Source organism: Bactrocera latifrons, unplaced genomic scaffold (genome assembly GCF_001853355.1).
Source record: "Bactrocera latifrons isolate USDA-ARS-PBARC rearing strain unplaced genomic scaffold, ASM185335v1 scaffold_251, whole genome shotgun sequence".
Taxonomy (NCBI): Eukaryota; Metazoa; Arthropoda; class Insecta; order Diptera; family Tephritidae; genus Bactrocera; species Bactrocera latifrons.
In genome coordinates, this window is record NW_017536086.1 from 76,006 (window position 1) to 92,649 (window position 16,644).

Sequence of the window (16,644 nt, forward strand, 5' to 3'; positions counted from 1 at the left end):
TTCAGCGCCTGTCATTTAATGAGGGTTGAATAACCTTTCAAGTATATAATACAGACAAATATTAAACATAGCTTTAAAAATTAAATTTTTATTCATAATTACGTATGTATAATAGTTATATCAAACAATATATCACTGGCAATAACCGCCTAATTACACCCTAAACCTAGTCCTTCCGACTCAATTAAATTCTTCCTTGATGCTTCAAGTATTTTTTGATTTTAAAACTCTCTCCGGTTTCTAAAAAAAAATATATATGTATTATATTTTATAATACACATTGTTTATTTACAGACAGCATTTATGATTTTTCTTGTAAATATTGTCGCGCCTCTTCAACCTAAAATAAAGCAATTTATTTATTGAAATATTGTGCAAATGTATAAATTTTACCGTTTTGAACCACGCGGATCCAGTTTTGAACATCATCCTATGTATAAAGGACATCGTGGATCGAGGAGCTATTCCATGCATATGCAGGTGTTTTACGGTAATGAAAGGCGGCAGGTGAAAACCAAATAAAGCATCTGTTGTGCTGATATTATTCTTTTCAAAAAACGACTTTAGACCTTGTTCCATGCTGTCCACTAAAATTGAACGCAAAAAGTTAATTAATAATTAATATAGCCTTGTGCCTTTCCAATCTTATGGAAAATCGGGAAAATTGTTGCATGCTAAATGTTTACATTTTTAGGGGATGAACGCATTTGACCGTAAGTACTGCAAATTCCATCTTACCCAATCCTATATCATTCTTTGTCAATGATTTCAAACTCTCTATGTGCCGCTTTGGTACAGCCAAGTAATGGTAAGTTGATGATGGCTTTATGTCTTTGAATATGACAAAATCTTCATTTTCAAAATCAATCACAGTATTTGGTTGTTTTCCCGCAGAAATCTCACAAAATATACAGTGCCCCATATTCGAGGAACCAGTTATTATTAATCGTAGAAATGGTAGAAATGCCAGCACACAGAGACCCAGCAAAATTATGTATTTTTTGGCATTCAGTTGTTTTTGAGGCAACATCTGTGGAATATGTCTAAAAAAATTTTTTAAATGATAACAAATGATAAAAATTTTACGCAGTGCGCAGGACGATAAATTTAACTGCGAAGATTTTGCCTACCTACCAACTGCTTGAATTTTTTTCTGTAAGAATGTGTAAATTTTTAACAATTTAAAGTAATGTTGCTCACACTAGACAAATTAATTATGCAAAATCGTGAATACATAAACAAATATGTAGCTTCAATCAAAATTGCAAACGCATATATGATTTGTTGGCAAGTGGCAAGTTAGTATATTTTGTAGAATCAGCTGTTGTGCTGTCAAATTGATTGTGTCACCGCAAAGCAAAGTGTACGATGATCAAGCGAAAGGAGGAGTCAACAAACTATATTAAATAAGTGAATGTGGGGGTGCAAATTTAATTGATAACGAAAAAAAGAAAAGTTAACTTCATTAACTAACTTAAAAGTGGAAGCAAAATTTTGTGTATATTAGTTTGAAAGTGAAATAGCATGAACGAACTGAAAGCACCGTCTCTTCAATCGCTCTTGGAATCGGATCGTGGATCTAGTGACAGTTTGCTTGCTGAATCGCTGCTTGATGTGGACGATGTAAATAAATAGCTAATCATTTATATATGCATATGTGATACATATATATTTTGTATAATTTTCAGTTGGATGATGTGGAATATTCAATTCCACCAAGTGGTGAATTGCCGACCTTAGAGTCGGCATTAAGTGAATTTGAAGCAGATTCGGACATAGGTTCAGAATTGGGCGTACCAGCACCAGCACCTACACCAACGCCCTCATTAGCAGAAGAGGGTGGAGTACGCAATGGTGGTGCAGGCGGAGGCGGCTCCATAATGCGTTATGCCATGATGTATGGTGTATCTGCACAAATTGCGTCAGCTGCTGTAAATATTACAAATGTTTTATGCAGTTTCTTAATTTATTTATCTTTTTATTAATGGAACCTTCAGGATCGGGTAAATGCTGGTTTTGCAACAGCGTGCGCTGTGTCAACCTTAATCGGTATTGGTACCTCACATGGTCACATTCTCAATTTCGACATAACACAGACACTACGTTGGGCACATCAGGACAAACACGGACAAGGTGCTGTGTCTGCATTGTCCTACAATCCGGACTGTACACGTCTATTAGCTGGTTATGCACGTGGACTAGTTGTAATGATTGACACACAATCCGGCGACGTTTTACGCAATCTATTTGACGCGATTACTCCAAATACTGGAGTTCTGCATTTAAAATGGACCTCAAGACCGGCCCTTGCGCTCTGCTCCGATTCAGGAGGTTCTGTATGGTCCTTGAGCTTCACAAGAAAGTTGGGCATTCGTGGTTGCTCGTCACGCTGTCTTTTCAGTGGAGCACGTGGAGAAGTTTGTACCATAGAACCATTATTAATAGATAGTTCGCATGAATTAGATCAATATTGCATTATTGCACTCGCCACTTTATCCAAATATTTTATTGTAACTATACGTCCACGTCTTAAAGTGATTAAGTATCATGCACTTCAGGGGCCGGCTGATTGTTTACCCATACTAGCATGGCAAATGGTTCTAATTCAAGCAGCAGATGCTACACGTTCTTTTGATCCAGTTCTTGTAGTAGGGCGCGGCAATCAGTTGTTTTTTCATCAACTTTTTATGACAAATGGGCGTATTTCTTTACTGTACTTGCGGCATGTGCAAATGCAGACAAATTTACTATCGGTTCACTGGTTAGGACCAAAGTGTGTCGCATGCATGGATATATCGGAAATACTACATCTAATAGATGTACGTTCCAGCAAAGAACTGGAATGTATTGATATGGCTAATGCAGGATTAGTATATGGTTCAGCGCAATTCAAAGGCCTTGCGACCGGAGGTAATGTGTCACCTGCTTTAGCTTTGGCCGGCACACATGCGTGTTACAACTCCCTAATGTCGCGTGGCACACAATTGTACATTTTGGGTGCACGATCCTTGCATATGATAGCTGTACGTACATGGACAGAGCGCATTAGCTACTTGGTAAGAATAATTTTACATTTACAATTATTTTAAGTTAAGTTATTAAAAGTTCTCCATATTTATATAAAGGTGAAAAATCAAAGATGGCAAGAAGCATGTGATCTTGCGCTAGATGGTTATCGTGCCACAGCGGAGCGTCCCAGACGTAAAGCACAAGCAAAAGAGCGTATTATAATGCTTTTCAAAGAGTATTTGGCTGCATCGGCTAGAGCGCCTGATTACTGTCTGGGGCCTATTGTGAAGTGTCTGATCACAATAGGTGAACTGGAATTGCTTTGGACGCAATTGTGGGAGCGCTTAGAAAACAAAAGCCTTTATCTACAACATATCACCGAGCACATAGAAAACGATAATATTCACCGTGTCAGCCCAGCAATTTCACAAGCATTAGTAGAACATTGGCTAGAAATATCACCAACAAAATTAGAAGAAATTATACTTAAACTTGACTGGACTTGCCTTGATTTAAACCAAGTGCTGAAGGCAGCCAAACGTTATAAGCTTTATCGCGCACAAATCTACCTCAATACACATGCACTTAACGACTACTCCAGTCCGCTTACGGAATTGATACCTTTAGTAGCGCAAGAACCATCAGGTCTAGGGAACGCGCTACTCGTGTACATATCAAGTTGCCTGGCGGGACGTAGTTATCCAAGTGGTGAAATACCCAACGATTTGGTTCAAAATGTCAAACACGAGGTCCTACGCTGCTTAACTTCGCTACATTCAAATACTAGTGTACCGAACGAATTGCCATATCCTTACTTGCGTGCGCTACTCAAATTCGATACTAGAGAAACCTTAAATGTGATTTCGTTAGCTTTTCAAGAGAAGGAATTTAATGGTGAACTCGGCTTCTCTCATCGCAAACGTATAATAAACATACTTTTAGAAATAATGACTCCTGAAAACACAACGGTAAGATAATATTTTATATATTTTATTACCCTGAAGAGGGTATATTAAGTTAGCCACCTAGTAGGAAACGTCGGAGAAACTATAAAATACGCGAACTAAATCCTCAATTTTACATATATCATATGCAATACAAATATTATAGAATATATTTTATATTTTCATTAATAAATAGTGGGCGGAGATCGGTTGCCTTCTGAATTTCATCGCCCAGCAAATATCCCAACAATGTTTAAAACCTGACTCTCAGCTGTTGGAGAAAGTGCTAAATCACTTGGCGAAAGAAAAAATAACTAACGAAACTACACGACAACATTCTGAACGCGAAAGTGCATGGCATGAACTGCTCATCAACAATTGCCTAGACGAAATTAGTACGGATGAGGAGCAGTTGCGTCTGGCGAAACGCGCACACTGCTACTATGTGGAAGAATACCTACTAGAGAAGCTGCAGCGTTACGATGATATTATTGAGTGTTATCTAAATAATGATCAACGCCACGACACCATGTTCAGCTATATGGAGCGGCATGTTCAACAACCAGAGCGTAAAATTTACGAACAAATAGAAAAACACTTCAAACGTATGCTGGAAATAAACGCCAAGGAAACAACGCGCTTAGTAGATTTCCACTTTAGTGCGAAAATTAACAAATTACTCGAAGTGGTGCAAGAAGATGAGCAATCATTATTAACTTTTCTAGAGCATTTACATAGACGACGATTTGTTTTAACTGCCACGCAGAGTGCACAATTGCTAGCACTTTTATGTAAGTTTAAACCAGAAGAAGTCGATGAATTTGTGCGTCAATGCGACGAGTATCATGTAGAAGACGCGCTAAGCTTAGTTTTAGCGTATAAACTGAACAAATCAGCAATATATCTATATGAAAAGCAAGGCAACTTTCACAATGCATTCGAGTTGTCCGTAGAATTATTGGCTACATTACATGATGAAGCGGCGGCTACTTTTGCCCAAGAAATAAGCGACTTGTGTGTACGTGCCACAAATGTGCTTCCAAAAACGGATTACGAACAGTTTTGGTTTACGCTCCTACAGCAAATATTGCCGCGTGATGACCTCAAATCCAGCACGAAGCATATGTTACATTTATCGTCGCAGTATGTCGACTTGCCAAAACTGGTACAACTTGTGATGAATACCCGTAATGTATCGGGAAATTTCGGTGATATTAAAGACTTGCTAATGAGTATGCTGTCACAATCTCGTCTCGAGACAGATACCATGGAGAAAACGCTGCAAGTCAAGTGTCAAGATCTAGCAAACGCCTTTTCACGTAAACGTTCGGAGGCTAAGCGCGGTCTTCTAGTGTCGGCAATGCGTTGTGCCATTTGTCAACAACGTTTATATAACCAAAGTGATATACTTGTCCTAGGCGGCTGTGGACATGCTGTCCATGACCAATGTGCAGCAACATATAATGAAACAGTGCAATTGCGCCTGAATAACGGTGATATTTCGCAAACGATGCAAGCGGAGAAAGATGCATATAACGGTATTCATGTTGCATGTCCGCATTGCTCAGCGGAAATGAGAAACAATTTTTACAATAATGTAATTAAATTATCGGAACCTAAGCGTACAGTGTTTGCGCTATGTGATGCGACTTTTAATATACAACAAGAACAACAAAATGTAAATCAAATGGGTGTATTGAAATTAAAAGCGCCTCCACGAAAGTTTACTTGCAATTAAGAATAATGAAAGTTAAATATGGCATTTTGCATTCCTTCGTTTAAACATCTCATAAATAACTGTGTATTTCATTTGCTATTATTTGTTTTTGTAAAGAAAAATGTGTCATCTATGATTACTGAATCACTTTCAATGCTACAAATTATTGAAAGTCAGCTGGGAAATTTCGATAAAAAAATAAATATAAAAATTATCAAACTTTTTTTTATACATATGTATACATGCCGGAGATTTTGCTGTTACAAACAAAAACCAAACAACACAAAATTAATTCAACAAATGTTCCATACATAAACTTATACACTGTATTTCAACGAAATAAAAATAAAAATTATTTTAACTAATGATACTAGGTAATTCCCATATATTGATGCTAACATACTTATACATAAAAAATATTTATAGTAATTAATTTATGCTTTCTGCACAATTTAAACGGCTTATAATATATTTTCGAGAAAGTGATTCAGTATTTTCAATTGATTTAATTAAAAAAAAAAGAGTTCCTTCAAGTTAGATAACACAATCATGGCAGTTTGTTATTCAGTTGATCACTTGATCCGCAGCACTCGTTTTTCTTTTGCCCATGGATAAGCCAACAGTATTCCTTGCAATTTACTTACTGCATACTACAATTTTCTAAATAGCGAAAATCATATGTTGTTTAAGTCACAAATTTACGAATAAGTTCTTGTTTAAGCTTTAATGTATATGTATGTATGTACGATAATAATAATAATCGAAATTATTCGAAAAATGCTTGCAATGCATTTGAAGAGAAATTATATGTATATACAATACTGTAACTTAACTAACAAATAATTAATTAAAACACAAACCGAATGTAGTTAAATATAAATATTTACATAAAATTAACTATTTGTGTTTTAAAATGCGAAGAAACAACGATCATTACGCTGAAAGTTCTTTCGGATATAAATTGCTATAGTATTGAACAAATTCAGCACACTGCTCCGCTAAAGAAAAAAAATAGTTTATTTATTTATTACATTATTATCCGTTTTTAATTGACTCACATTTCAAAAAGTCCATTGTGCCACGTTGGCGCAGGTTACGCAATTGGAAGTATTTAAAAACACTATGGAAAACTAGATCATCCTTAGTCTTTTGCGCTGCTTCGAGGAATTTCCGTGCCGATATGCTATCATTGTTCATCGAATTGCGTGCCAATCGCAGGGCATCCACCACTTTACCTTGACCCAAGAGCACCTCGATTATTATCTAATAAGTATACACAATATATATTAATTAGGGTATAGCTACAGCATAGTATATATTACATATATACTTACATCGTGCGCTTCGATCTTACTCAACATGTCGAGCGCGATTTGCGAAATAGCCGGATCAACATCGGAATGTGATAGCAAAAAACACGCGATTGGTTTTGACTCCAACAGCAGTGAGTAGCTGACTAAATGCCGCAATGTATCAAAGCTTCGATTGCGTATAAGTTCACTTATTATCATCTTGCTAAGATCCTCTTGCGCAGCGATATTATGTTTGTTCAAGGAGTATAAATAAAGAATTAATACCGTTTCGGTATTTGCGCACTCACTTATAGGCTGGAAGACGTATTGGAACATATCCTGCTGTTCGATGAGCACTTTCGGAGCAGGTGGCAGTTTTATAGTTGTTTTTACATTTGATGGTTGGGCAGTTTGCGTTTGGAGTTCTAATTGTACCCACGAGCTAAGCAAGATATTAATGAGAAAATTTTAATGATTACACCCAATACTCAGTTTATTATTAGCACTTACGCATAAACCTTATTGATCTTATTAAAAATTGTCTCCAGCACCGGCAGCAGCGTACCGTTGTATTGTTCGTCTATCATTTGGTGTACTATTTTTAAAAGTGCCTGTTTGCCACTTGTACGCTGTAGCAAGAACTCTGTGAGCCGTATGCGGTCAGATATAAGCGTACAAAGTTGTTCTACATTAAGATTTAAATACCACATACAACCGAGCTTGGCATCAATTACAATATTCGGTTGGAATAGCACCCAATGCATAGAATCTGTAAACAAAACCAATTATTAATAGCAGAAAATACTTATTTATGATATTAATTAACACATTACACAATTCGCATTGCATTATTTGTCCGTCCGGCGATAAACTTGGTAATTTCAGCGCAAACGGCCGAATCGATCGTCCTGGTGTAATGGGAGTGTGATAAGTAACACCATTTGCTTGCTCACCATTTAACGCAATATCAAATAAAAGTGAGGTAGCTGAAGCCTGATGGTGTACAACTATTAAGTTATCCACTGTATTGATTGCAAATCGTCCAACATGGCCAAGTCTAAGTACATGACATTTGCGTGGTGCTAAGCCGGGTCCATTAAGTAGGTACACTTCGACTTCCATCATACCTTCCGGGTTTGCTTGTAGGAGGAACACCGCCATTGTGCCATATACTTGCCCCAGCGTTACTTTACTCTCCTGAACTTCACTATTAGTATTGCCCACTGTAAATTATATATAAATACATAATAAAAGCCTTAAAAATTGAATATTACTCACTTTCCAGCTTTGGTAGCTTTGTTATAGACTTTTGTTTGATTAATATTGGTACCAAAGAATTGTTGTCTGTTGAACAAATCAGAGCAATATTAGATATAGTACACCAAGCAAACCATTTGATGCCAATATTCAAAGACTTTACTGCACGCAATTGTCGCTTTTCTGGTATCACGGTGAAGATCTCTATGCTACTATTTGAAATTATTGCTACCTCGCGTGTATGAACCCATACGAAACCATATACGAGTGCTTTGATTTGATGGACAATACTTTCTTGTAGTAAGGGCTGCTCTCCTTGAAAGCAAATGAATTCCACAGCATTTTCTCGACGTTGTACTGCCAATATTTTATTGTCTGGCGAAAATTTAATAGAACGAATAGTACCACGATCATTCATACAGAATGATATAACTGAATCTTCTGTGGGGCCCTTAACTATCACACCAGTTGCGCCACCACTACGCACAGCAAAAATCTAAATAAAAAATTAATTAGATTCATTTCTCTTACATACTTGTTATGTTTTAATACCTGGCAATTGGAGTCATCAAAAAATACATTTGTTAATTGGCTGGCTGCGTCGAATCGTATCGGACATTTGGACAGTTCAATATAATGGAGTGTTTCCATTTTATTGGTTGTTCTCCTTTTCGTCCTTTTTATTTTTTCACGAAAAAGCCTTTTTATACACTAAAATCAGAGTATTTGGCAGATATTCAATTAAAATAAATTCTTAATCAGCTGTAGTTAATTTGTTTATAAACCAATTTTCAGAGATGCCATACTGTGTATTTTATTTTAATTCTCCGATTTTTTAAATTAATAAAATTAAATTTTTATTGTTATTAAAACCGAAATTATATAATAATAATACTTTTTTAAAAACCTTAAAATAGTGGAAATGGGATAATATAATATGTTTTTGGTAGATCAACAAAAGTTGTATTTTGTATATTTCCAGTTACGTTTTTCTTGGTTGAATGTCTATTTACCAACACTGTATTTATATCTGTTTTATATGCAATTCTTTCAAAGTATTGCTGGAAAGGATAGGGCAACTCGTGAATTCCAAAGGAACTGATAGGATTTTGCAAAAGTGTCTTGGTACAAACATCTCCTGCACCAGTTTTAATTCCGCTATATAACTTTAAAATGATCGGGTAGGTATTAAAAATTCAATTATTTCAGATGCTATATTTACGTAATGCCTTTTACCATTTATGTCCATCTCAATTATCTGATCACCTACAGCTTTCTTGTACGGGCCAGCATTGTTGTTGGTGCTGCATATTACTCGAAGAGACTGGGAGTATGGGGTAGCCCAGAAGAATCGGAAAAGCTATACAATCAATTAAAAGAAAGTGTTCGCCCTCATGCAAAAGAGTTGGAAAAGAAATTACCTTTTGAAATTCCAGCGTTACCAGAAACCGGAGAAGCACGTTTCCTGGCTAAGCATTATTATAACGAAGGAGTTAAAAGCACATTCCACTTTATTGAAATGTTGCCATGTTATACGGGTCAATTGATGCACAAGGCTAAAGTGGAATTCGAAAAGTTCGCTACTCCCCCATCCCCTAGTACTGAAAAGTAAAACTTTCTTTTTTTTTTTTATAAAATAATCGATGTTACAATTTCTATTTATAAACGCAATTGCAAGTTAAATAAAATGGTGTAAAAACGAAATACTAATGTTTAAACCAATTCTAAAACATGGATCAGCAACATGTGAATAATGAAATCCCCACAACAGAAGGTTCTACATTATACGAAAATTATAAGGATTTGGTTGATCTAACCAAGGGACTACTGGACTCTTGCTCTCACGCAGAAAAATTTACGAGCTTGTCAAGCGAACTCACGAACTAATAAAAAAGTCGCCCATTATCACATTCCCTTTCAAGTGCTGGAAAAGTTTATTAGAATTATCCAGGAATCTCCTTGTTAAACGATATATATTAATTCATTAACTCATTAAACATATAGGACCCCACAGCACAAATGGAAGAATATACAGCTGGCTACAACAATAAATATACAGCGAATGAATAGCATAGCTAGTATCGCAATGTTTCGGTGGATAATAAACGATTTTATTCCATGTTTACAAAATACTAGTTTTATTGTGTAACTGCTACCATTTAAGGTTTAGTTTTCAGTTTCCAAATTGCATTTTTACCGCATCGCAAATTATAATGTAATGCGTTTGTTTTTTAATACACACATATGATGTTCTAAAGTTGCTTAGCTATCGATATACAATCTTAATAATTTTATAAAATAAAAGTCATGCAGGTTTTTTTTTACTTTACTTTCTTTTTAAAGGTGCAACCTTATATGTACGTTCTGTAAGTAGTTATCATTAACTTCTTATATTTAATTACGACTATCATTGTTCAAAAAGGTCCTTTGCATATCGATAACTTCGTTCTTGTTGATAATAAGTTTATTATGTTATTTTTTCAGTTAAAGTAGAAATTAACTGCAGTGCAAAATCTAATCGATGGTTTCAATTGTTGCTTATACATCGACAAGAATACACACGCACACTAATTCCTAAAACATCCGCTCCTATAATATATATATATATAGCGGAGGTTAATAGAAAATGGCTGTGTTTGTTACTTTTGCTCTATTTTAGTTAACACCTTATTGCTTCTAATATATTGTTGTAACTGCTGCTGTTGGATTCGCTGACTTCATCTCTGTTAGGTTGTGTTTATATTGTTTAAAAGGCAGTAATGGTAGCCACACTTCAGGCCTTTGTTTCCACTGCCGGAGTGGTTTCGACCTTCGATGCCGCGGCAGCCGCATCCGCACCAACTGCGGCGGCGGAACTACCCTTACCCTTCTTAGCACCACCTTTACCCTTCTTACTGGGTTGCAAAGGTGTAGCGACAAGTTCCTAAAACAAAAAAAAACAAAAAAAACAAATTAACTTAGTAAATTTTAATTCACCATCAATACATTTTTAATAATTACTTTCAGTTCCGGCTGAGCTATGCTGTGCTCACTGACATACAACTCCTCCGTGAATGGGATACCAGTAACTAAATTGACACCATTGGGCATAAGCAACACAGTATGCTTGAATTGCGCAACATATTCAGCTGTAATATAAAAAAAATAAATATGCTTAAAAAATATGTACACATTTAAGACTAACAATCAAACAGTGAGGAGTGTAATGTATTCGTTCTGTAAGATGGCATTTCTATGTAGAGATAACGCCATCCACGAATAGAGCGCAATTTGATATATGCAAAACTGTTTGTACTACAATAAATTAAGGAATCAATTGTAGGAATCAAATTTTTGCAAAATAAGTATATACAAATTTTGAATAAATTATTCCAGTAGTAAATTTTGCTTAAAGCAAGCAATAAGTGCTCTAAGAAAATTTATAACTGTATTTTATCTTGCAAAGTGTCTGGCCGTGAGACGAAATTGAATTTCATTTACGGAATTAATCCTTGCAGAAGATATCACTCAACTGCTAAGGCAAAAACTCACCTGGTTTTTCGTATAGAACTTGGAAAGGTTCAATCATCTTGTGCGATACGCATTCGACAACACCCATACGCGCTTTTGTTTCTTCATCAAAGTGTCTGATATTGAAAGGCATATTTCCGTATTTTGTTTTAACCTGAAATTGGGTGAAATATTAATATTTTATAAGAAATATTGAATGCGCAAAAAAATTTTACAATTAATAATTACAAAACACATATTTCTATTTACTACATAACTTTATTGTTTCTTACCTCCTGCAGCAGCGCACGTGATGCTTTTAGCTTCAGCATATAATTTTCATCTGTTTTCTTATATATTGAGACCTTTGTATCCTTCTCGCGACCCTTTAAAAGAAAAAAAAAATATATTTGTTTAATACAGTTCTTAAGCAAAAAAAACTAATCGGTTTTTGTATAGATGTCCTCAGATCTCATAATCTTACAATCTCTGAGCATCCGTCTACGATTCAGAACAAGTGGGCCAATTCGAATGAGCAAAACAGCTTATTAATTGGAAAATAATCAAAAGAGAATTCAATCGATTACTTTCACATGAACTTTATCGACTGACTTCAAACTCTCAAGCGCTATTTTTTAATCATTGGATGTGTGGGACGAGAGATGTGTGATGAATATTTTCCAAACTTACAATGCCTTCGCCGGTGCTCACTATTACGTCGATGGCGTAAACTTCATGTGTCTCGAAAGTGCATTTTTCGTGTTCCTTGCGCTGACTTTCATTCGGGTTTTGTATGATAGTTTTTTCACCATCAATTTTAAATTGTTTCAACTCATGGCTAAGCATACCTTCAATGGGTTTGCATTTGTATGATTCGCTGACTTGTTGCACGGCGTCGGTGATTGTATAATTCTGCAAAGAAAGCATTTTTTTTTTTTTGAATTTTTGGAAAATAGTAATTGTAAAAATACTTATAACCTAAAAAAACAATTATTATCTTTTAAAGCATACACATTTATTTTTATATTGTTACAAATGTTAGCAGTGAAAAAAAGAGAAGTGGCAGTAATGGCACAAAATTCTCTTGGTATAGCTGTAAATATTTTTTTATGCAAGTGTTGAGACGACCTCTTTCATTTAACATCTAAGAGACAATCCGTTTGCTTGCAAAGCATGTATATATTTAAACTGTAAAATGGTACAAATAGCTATTGATGTTAGCAGTCGAAAAAAGAGAGGTTCCAGTATCGCAAACTTCTCATGGTGGACTGTAAATATTTATTTATGCAAGTGTTGAGATGAACTCTTCCATTGAACATACAAGAGTTAATCCGTTTGCTTGCAATTTGATATATTTAGGTATATAAACATGTATTACTAAATATTAATTTTAATTATGTTTGACGATAATTAGGGAGAAATGCATGGTAAGGGCATTGCACCATTGTGGCTCGACAAATTTATTTTTGCAAACAAATGGTATGATTTTGCTACAAAAGCGAAACTATATTTTTGATTTATTTGCATATTATATAAAATTTCGTTCCATACCATATAAAATAAAAATTCATCTTACTACTTAATACAAGATTGAAACGTATAACACTCACGCTATTTCCAGATTTCAGTAACCGCAGTGCAGCCTGTACTGCCCAATAAGCTGCTAAAACTACATCAGCTTGGCGTCCAGATACTTTTTTATCCTTTGAGGCACCAATAACAACTGTGTGTGCTGCTACGGCAATAAAACCATCAATATGTGCGCCAAGATCACTGTAAAAATGTGCAATTGCAAGATTAGATTATGTATTATCTAAAATAGCTGTTATAAAAATATCAAATTAACATAGTTTACTATTATATTTCTTTTTTCTAACATCGCACGTACATTTTAACAACATCTCCTTCCTTAAGGATGTAATCGGCATCATTTTTGGATGGAGAGAAGTGACAAACGCAGTTATTAACGGACAAACATGTTGGGAATGCAATTCCCTTTTTCAAGTCCTTTTCCTTTTTGTATACCTTAAAAGAAATTAAAAATGTATTTGTATCTGCCGGTGCATTTGTGCTAACTTTTTCAATAGATATTTTGTTCTCAGATCTCATAATCTTACTATCTTTGAGCATCAATATCACTCAACCTTAAAATGCGCCAAGCCAGTTACCATATAAAATTTTGATAACCAGAAGTAGTAACTCAAATGAACTACTGCAATTTTAATTCGAGAGATATATCTAGCTCTCAAGCGCTGTTTTTAATCATGGAACAGTAAATTAAAAAAAAAAATATTATAAAATAGATAAACTGATAAAATCTTACCTTGCTGGTTTCATCGACAATAAGATTGTCTCCCTTAGTGCAGATATCACGAACAGATGCTCCGACCACACAGAGATCAATAACAGCTTTAAGTGTTTCTGCAAATACAAGGAAGTAATTAATATTTTTTAAAGAAATCTACACAATATAAATTGAAAATTGCTCAAATTCCACGTTTAAGGTGTAAATATTATAATACACTAATAGACAAACTTAAAACGTGTGCTTTTTACGAGTGTTTTGAAAACAAATGCGTGGCGTTTTTACTATTTAACCAGTTGGGTTATTTTTCGTTGACATTTAAACATAAGCAATCTAAAATATTATTTAGATAAAATGGAGTAATAAGTTAGAAATAATCAAAAATATTGTGTTTATTGTTAATGAATTTATTATTAAATCTGTAATGTTCACAATTTTTAGAGGTTATGTTCAGTGGTAATGCACTACGCGCCGCGTGGCTTGCTTACATACTTTATTGTACGTCAGCGCTTTAGTTTTTTACTTATAATGTATATATTTAGTTTACAATTGTATTGTTAATAAAAAAAAATAGAAAAACTGATTGTATTCTTATAATACATTTTGCACCAAACACATATTTCTCATATATATATACTCACTGTTGACTATTTCACCGGCCAATTTGTATTTGGTTACCACCAAATCTTCAGCAATGGTTTTCTCTGGAACCTCTTTCTCAACTTCGGCCATTTTACTCGTTCAATGCGGATGGACAACGAAATTTAACTTTTCAGTCCCTTAATGGAAAAACTAAGTTGAAAACTTTATTTTCCAATTAATCAAGCTATGTTTATTAACTATATCCAATTTAAGCCTTAGAATTTGGTTTTTATAGATTTATAATCAAACTTAAAAGTTCCAAAATACTTTTGTTGAAAAACGCGACCCAATCACAAAGCTTTATTTCACACGTTGCTCTTTTCGCGACGGTGGAATTGTATAAAAAGAAATCAAACGATGTGAACACGAAGCATCGATAGCTGTTACATGGTTGCCATTTCCAATTTATAACGACGAAATAAACATATTTGGCCTCGCATTGCTATTATCGATAGCTTAAAATAATAACTTTAGTCATGATTTTCTGAAGCAACCAATCAGAAATAAATTTTCTTCACAAACCCCGTCCAAGTATGTTCAATGATGTTCTATATATACAAAAACCAGAATAAAATCCATGGTAAGCCATATAGTAAGAGTCTTTCGTGGATTTATAATATGAAATTGCGAACACTTTACCCGAAATTATATAATTTCTATTTATTATTTACAGATAACTTATAAATTTCCAAAATTTAAATTAGATTTAAAGTATTGTTTTGCTTAGTATTTACTAAAACACTCTGTCTTTGCAATCAGCTGATTACCTGCGCATGCAAATCAGCTGTTAATTTAACCAATAGTAAATAGATAAAAGGATTTCGGAAAATCTTGTGACGAAAATGTGATAGTTTGGATATAGAAGTGTTTTTAACTTTACTTCCTGATTTACGTAAACAACGGGAACAAGCGCGATGTTTGCCCATATAGCATACAGACGGCCGTTTGTGTTGTTAACCCAAAGATGTCTGCTTAACGTAAGCTCAAACACACAGAAGTTACCTCAACTAAGCAGGCAACGACTGACGATATTCCAGTCTCGTCAGTTCTATCAAAAACGTAGTGAATCTTCTACTGATGCAACCATAACTCGAAATATTTGGAACAAAATTTTCGGAAAATATTTGTTAGCCACAAATATTCTGAGTTCGGGTATCTTAATGGTAATTGGAGATTTGGTTGCTCAAGAAATTGAATATCGTCGTCATCACAACGAGTTGGATGAATTCGATATCAAGCAAGAACGCTATGACACAAAGCGAGTTTTTCGTATGTTTGTGGTGGGATGTTTGCAAGGGCCACTACACCATTATGTTTACAAGTGGATGGATTATGCGATGCCAGTGCGTAACGTGAAGAACACTCTTTGGAAAATATTAATCGACCAAATATTTATGTCACCAGCTTGTATTTTAATATTTTTTTATTCCGCTTGCTATCTCGAGCAGAGGTCTGTGCAAGACACAAATAAGGAGTTGTGTGATAAATTTCCAATTATTTATTTAATGGATTGGGCTATGTGGCCAGCAGCACAATATATCAACTTTAGATATTTGGATACCAAATATCGGGTTATGTTCGTAAACGTATGCACAGCAGTTTATAATATATTTCTTTCGTATATGAAACATGACTATTAATGAGAACTTTTTTGCTGTATTGCTTTAATATACGTGTGATATCTTACCTAGTAGAAAATTTTGTTTTTAAATAAGCAATTGAGTAAATCGTTACAGGCCATACCAGAAATATATTTCTGGTGGAAATAGCATTGTTGTTATACAACAAAAAATTCATATCAAATAAACGGTTATTCCACCAGCACGACTTCACGGTGTGGAATATCTTTATCACTCTCAGGATTAATTATATGGATAACTATAAAACAATGTGGTTTTAATTTAATTTTTTGGAAATAAAAATATTTATTTATTATAAAATATAGCTATACGTAGCGATAAGAAGAATCCGGGTTATGTTTTATTTATA

At 34.6% G+C, this 16,644-nt stretch overlaps 6 protein-coding genes across 8 annotated transcripts; 3 read left to right on the top strand and 3 right to left on the bottom strand.

Annotated features, from left to right (window-relative positions):
* Positions 1–68: 68 nt before the first annotated feature.
* On the bottom strand, positions 69–1,243 carry LOC108969417 (histidine triad nucleotide-binding protein 3). 3 transcript variants are annotated; one of them, XM_018934113.1, is made up of 5 exons: positions 1,135–1,243; positions 739–1,043; positions 394–587; positions 297–340; positions 69–240 (listed from the first exon to the last, which is right to left on the bottom strand). In XM_018934113.1, the coding sequence occupies exons 2-4, from the start codon at positions 1,028–1,030 to the stop codon at positions 302–304; spliced, it is 525 nt and encodes a 174-aa protein (XP_018789658.1). In that variant the 5' UTR covers positions 1,031–1,043; positions 1,135–1,243; the 3' UTR covers positions 69–240; positions 297–301. The 3 variants fall into 3 exon arrangements, with proteins under 3 accessions (XP_018789658.1, XP_018789660.1, XP_018789661.1); XM_018934115.1 differs by having other exon boundaries at positions 293–340; XM_018934116.1 differs by having other exon boundaries at positions 1,131–1,241.
* Positions 1,244–1,378: 135 nt separating this feature from the next.
* On the top strand, positions 1,379–6,517 carry LOC108969415 (vacuolar protein sorting-associated protein 8 homolog). The gene is made up of 5 exons (XM_018934111.1): positions 1,379–1,623; positions 1,689–1,931; positions 1,998–3,056; positions 3,126–3,977; positions 4,150–6,517. Exons 1-5 carry the CDS (start codon positions 1,525–1,527, stop codon positions 5,689–5,691), a joined length of 3,795 nt encoding a protein of 1,264 aa, XP_018789656.1. The 5' UTR covers positions 1,379–1,524; the 3' UTR covers positions 5,692–6,517.
* Positions 6,518–6,544: 27 nt separating this feature from the next.
* LOC108969416 (uncharacterized protein C18orf8) lies at positions 6,545–8,981 on the bottom strand. The gene is made up of 7 exons (XM_018934112.1): positions 8,772–8,981; positions 8,241–8,715; positions 7,796–8,185; positions 7,473–7,731; positions 7,005–7,404; positions 6,729–6,933; positions 6,545–6,668 (listed from the first exon to the last, which is right to left on the bottom strand). The coding sequence occupies exons 1-7, from the start codon at positions 8,868–8,870 to the stop codon at positions 6,604–6,606; spliced, it is 1,893 nt and encodes a 630-aa protein (XP_018789657.1). The 5' UTR covers positions 8,871–8,981; the 3' UTR covers positions 6,545–6,603.
* A 265-nt stretch (positions 8,982–9,246) lies between these two features.
* On the top strand, positions 9,247–9,923 carry LOC108969419 (MICOS complex subunit MIC13 homolog QIL1). The gene is made up of 2 exons (XM_018934118.1): positions 9,247–9,400; positions 9,492–9,923. Exons 1-2 carry the CDS (start codon positions 9,393–9,395, stop codon positions 9,829–9,831), a joined length of 348 nt encoding a protein of 115 aa, XP_018789663.1. The 5' UTR covers positions 9,247–9,392; the 3' UTR covers positions 9,832–9,923.
* A 461-nt stretch (positions 9,924–10,384) lies between these two features.
* On the bottom strand, positions 10,385–15,007 carry LOC108969418 (proliferation-associated protein 2G4). Its single transcript, XM_018934117.1, has 9 exons — positions 14,655–15,007; positions 14,032–14,129; positions 13,597–13,733; positions 13,319–13,481; positions 12,399–12,620; positions 12,002–12,094; positions 11,751–11,883; positions 11,220–11,347; positions 10,385–11,142 (listed from the first exon to the last, which is right to left on the bottom strand). The coding sequence occupies exons 1-9, from the start codon at positions 14,743–14,745 to the stop codon at positions 10,993–10,995; spliced, it is 1,215 nt and encodes a 404-aa protein (XP_018789662.1). The 5' UTR covers positions 14,746–15,007; the 3' UTR covers positions 10,385–10,992.
* Positions 15,008–15,417: 410 nt separating this feature from the next.
* LOC108969399 (mpv17-like protein 2) lies at positions 15,418–16,622 on the top strand. Its single transcript, XM_018934087.1, has one exon. The coding sequence runs from the start codon at positions 15,570–15,572 to the stop codon at positions 16,293–16,295; it is 726 nt and encodes a 241-aa protein (XP_018789632.1). The 5' UTR covers positions 15,418–15,569; the 3' UTR covers positions 16,296–16,622.
* The last annotated feature ends 22 nt before the right edge of the window (positions 16,623–16,644 follow it).

Bases quoted from the DNA above. Each gene is read 5' to 3' on its own strand.
- LOC108969418 (XM_018934117.1), bottom strand. From the start codon at position 14,745: ATGGCCGAAGTTGAGAAAGAGGTTCCAGAGAAAACCATTGCTGAAGAT. The intron at 13,482-13,596 runs GTACGTGCGATG...ACATTTTTACAG, and splicing joins GAAGGAGATGTTGTTAAAAT to TGATCTTGGCGCACATATTG. The intron at 11,143-11,219 runs GTAATTATTAAA...TTTTTGTTTTAG, and splicing joins TAGCTCAGCCGGAACTGAAA to GAACTTGTCGCTACACCTTT.
- LOC108969415 (XM_018934111.1), top strand. From the start codon at position 1,525: ATGAACGAACTGAAAGCACCGTCTCTTCAATCGCTCTTGGAATCGGAT. The intron at 1,932-1,997 runs GTAAATATTACA...TGGAACCTTCAG, and splicing joins CACAAATTGCGTCAGCTGCT to GATCGGGTAAATGCTGGTTT. The intron at 3,057-3,125 runs GTAAGAATAATT...ATTTATATAAAG, and splicing joins CAGAGCGCATTAGCTACTTG to GTGAAAAATCAAAGATGGCA.
- LOC108969417 (XM_018934113.1), bottom strand. From the start codon at position 1,030: ATGTTGCCTCAAAAACAACTGAATGCCAAAAAATACATAATTTTGCTG. The intron at 588-738 runs GTAAGATGGAAT...GTTCAATTTTAG, and splicing joins AAAGAATGATATAGGATTGG to TGGACAGCATGGAACAAGGT. The intron at 341-393 runs GTAAAATTTATA...GCTTTATTTTAG, and splicing joins GATCCGCGTGGTTCAAAACG to GTTGAAGAGGCGCGACAATA.
- LOC108969399 (XM_018934087.1), top strand. From the start codon at position 15,570: ATGTTTGCCCATATAGCATACAGACGGCCGTTTGTGTTGTTAACCCAA.
- LOC108969416 (XM_018934112.1), bottom strand. From the start codon at position 8,870: ATGGAAACACTCCATTATATTGAACTGTCCAAATGTCCGATACGATTC. The intron at 7,732-7,795 runs GTAATGTGTTAA...TTTTGTTTACAG, and splicing joins AATAATGCAATGCGAATTGT to ATTCTATGCATTGGGTGCTA. The intron at 7,405-7,472 runs GTAAGTGCTAAT...TATCTTGCTTAG, and splicing joins AAGATCAATAAGGTTTATGC to CTCGTGGGTACAATTAGAAC.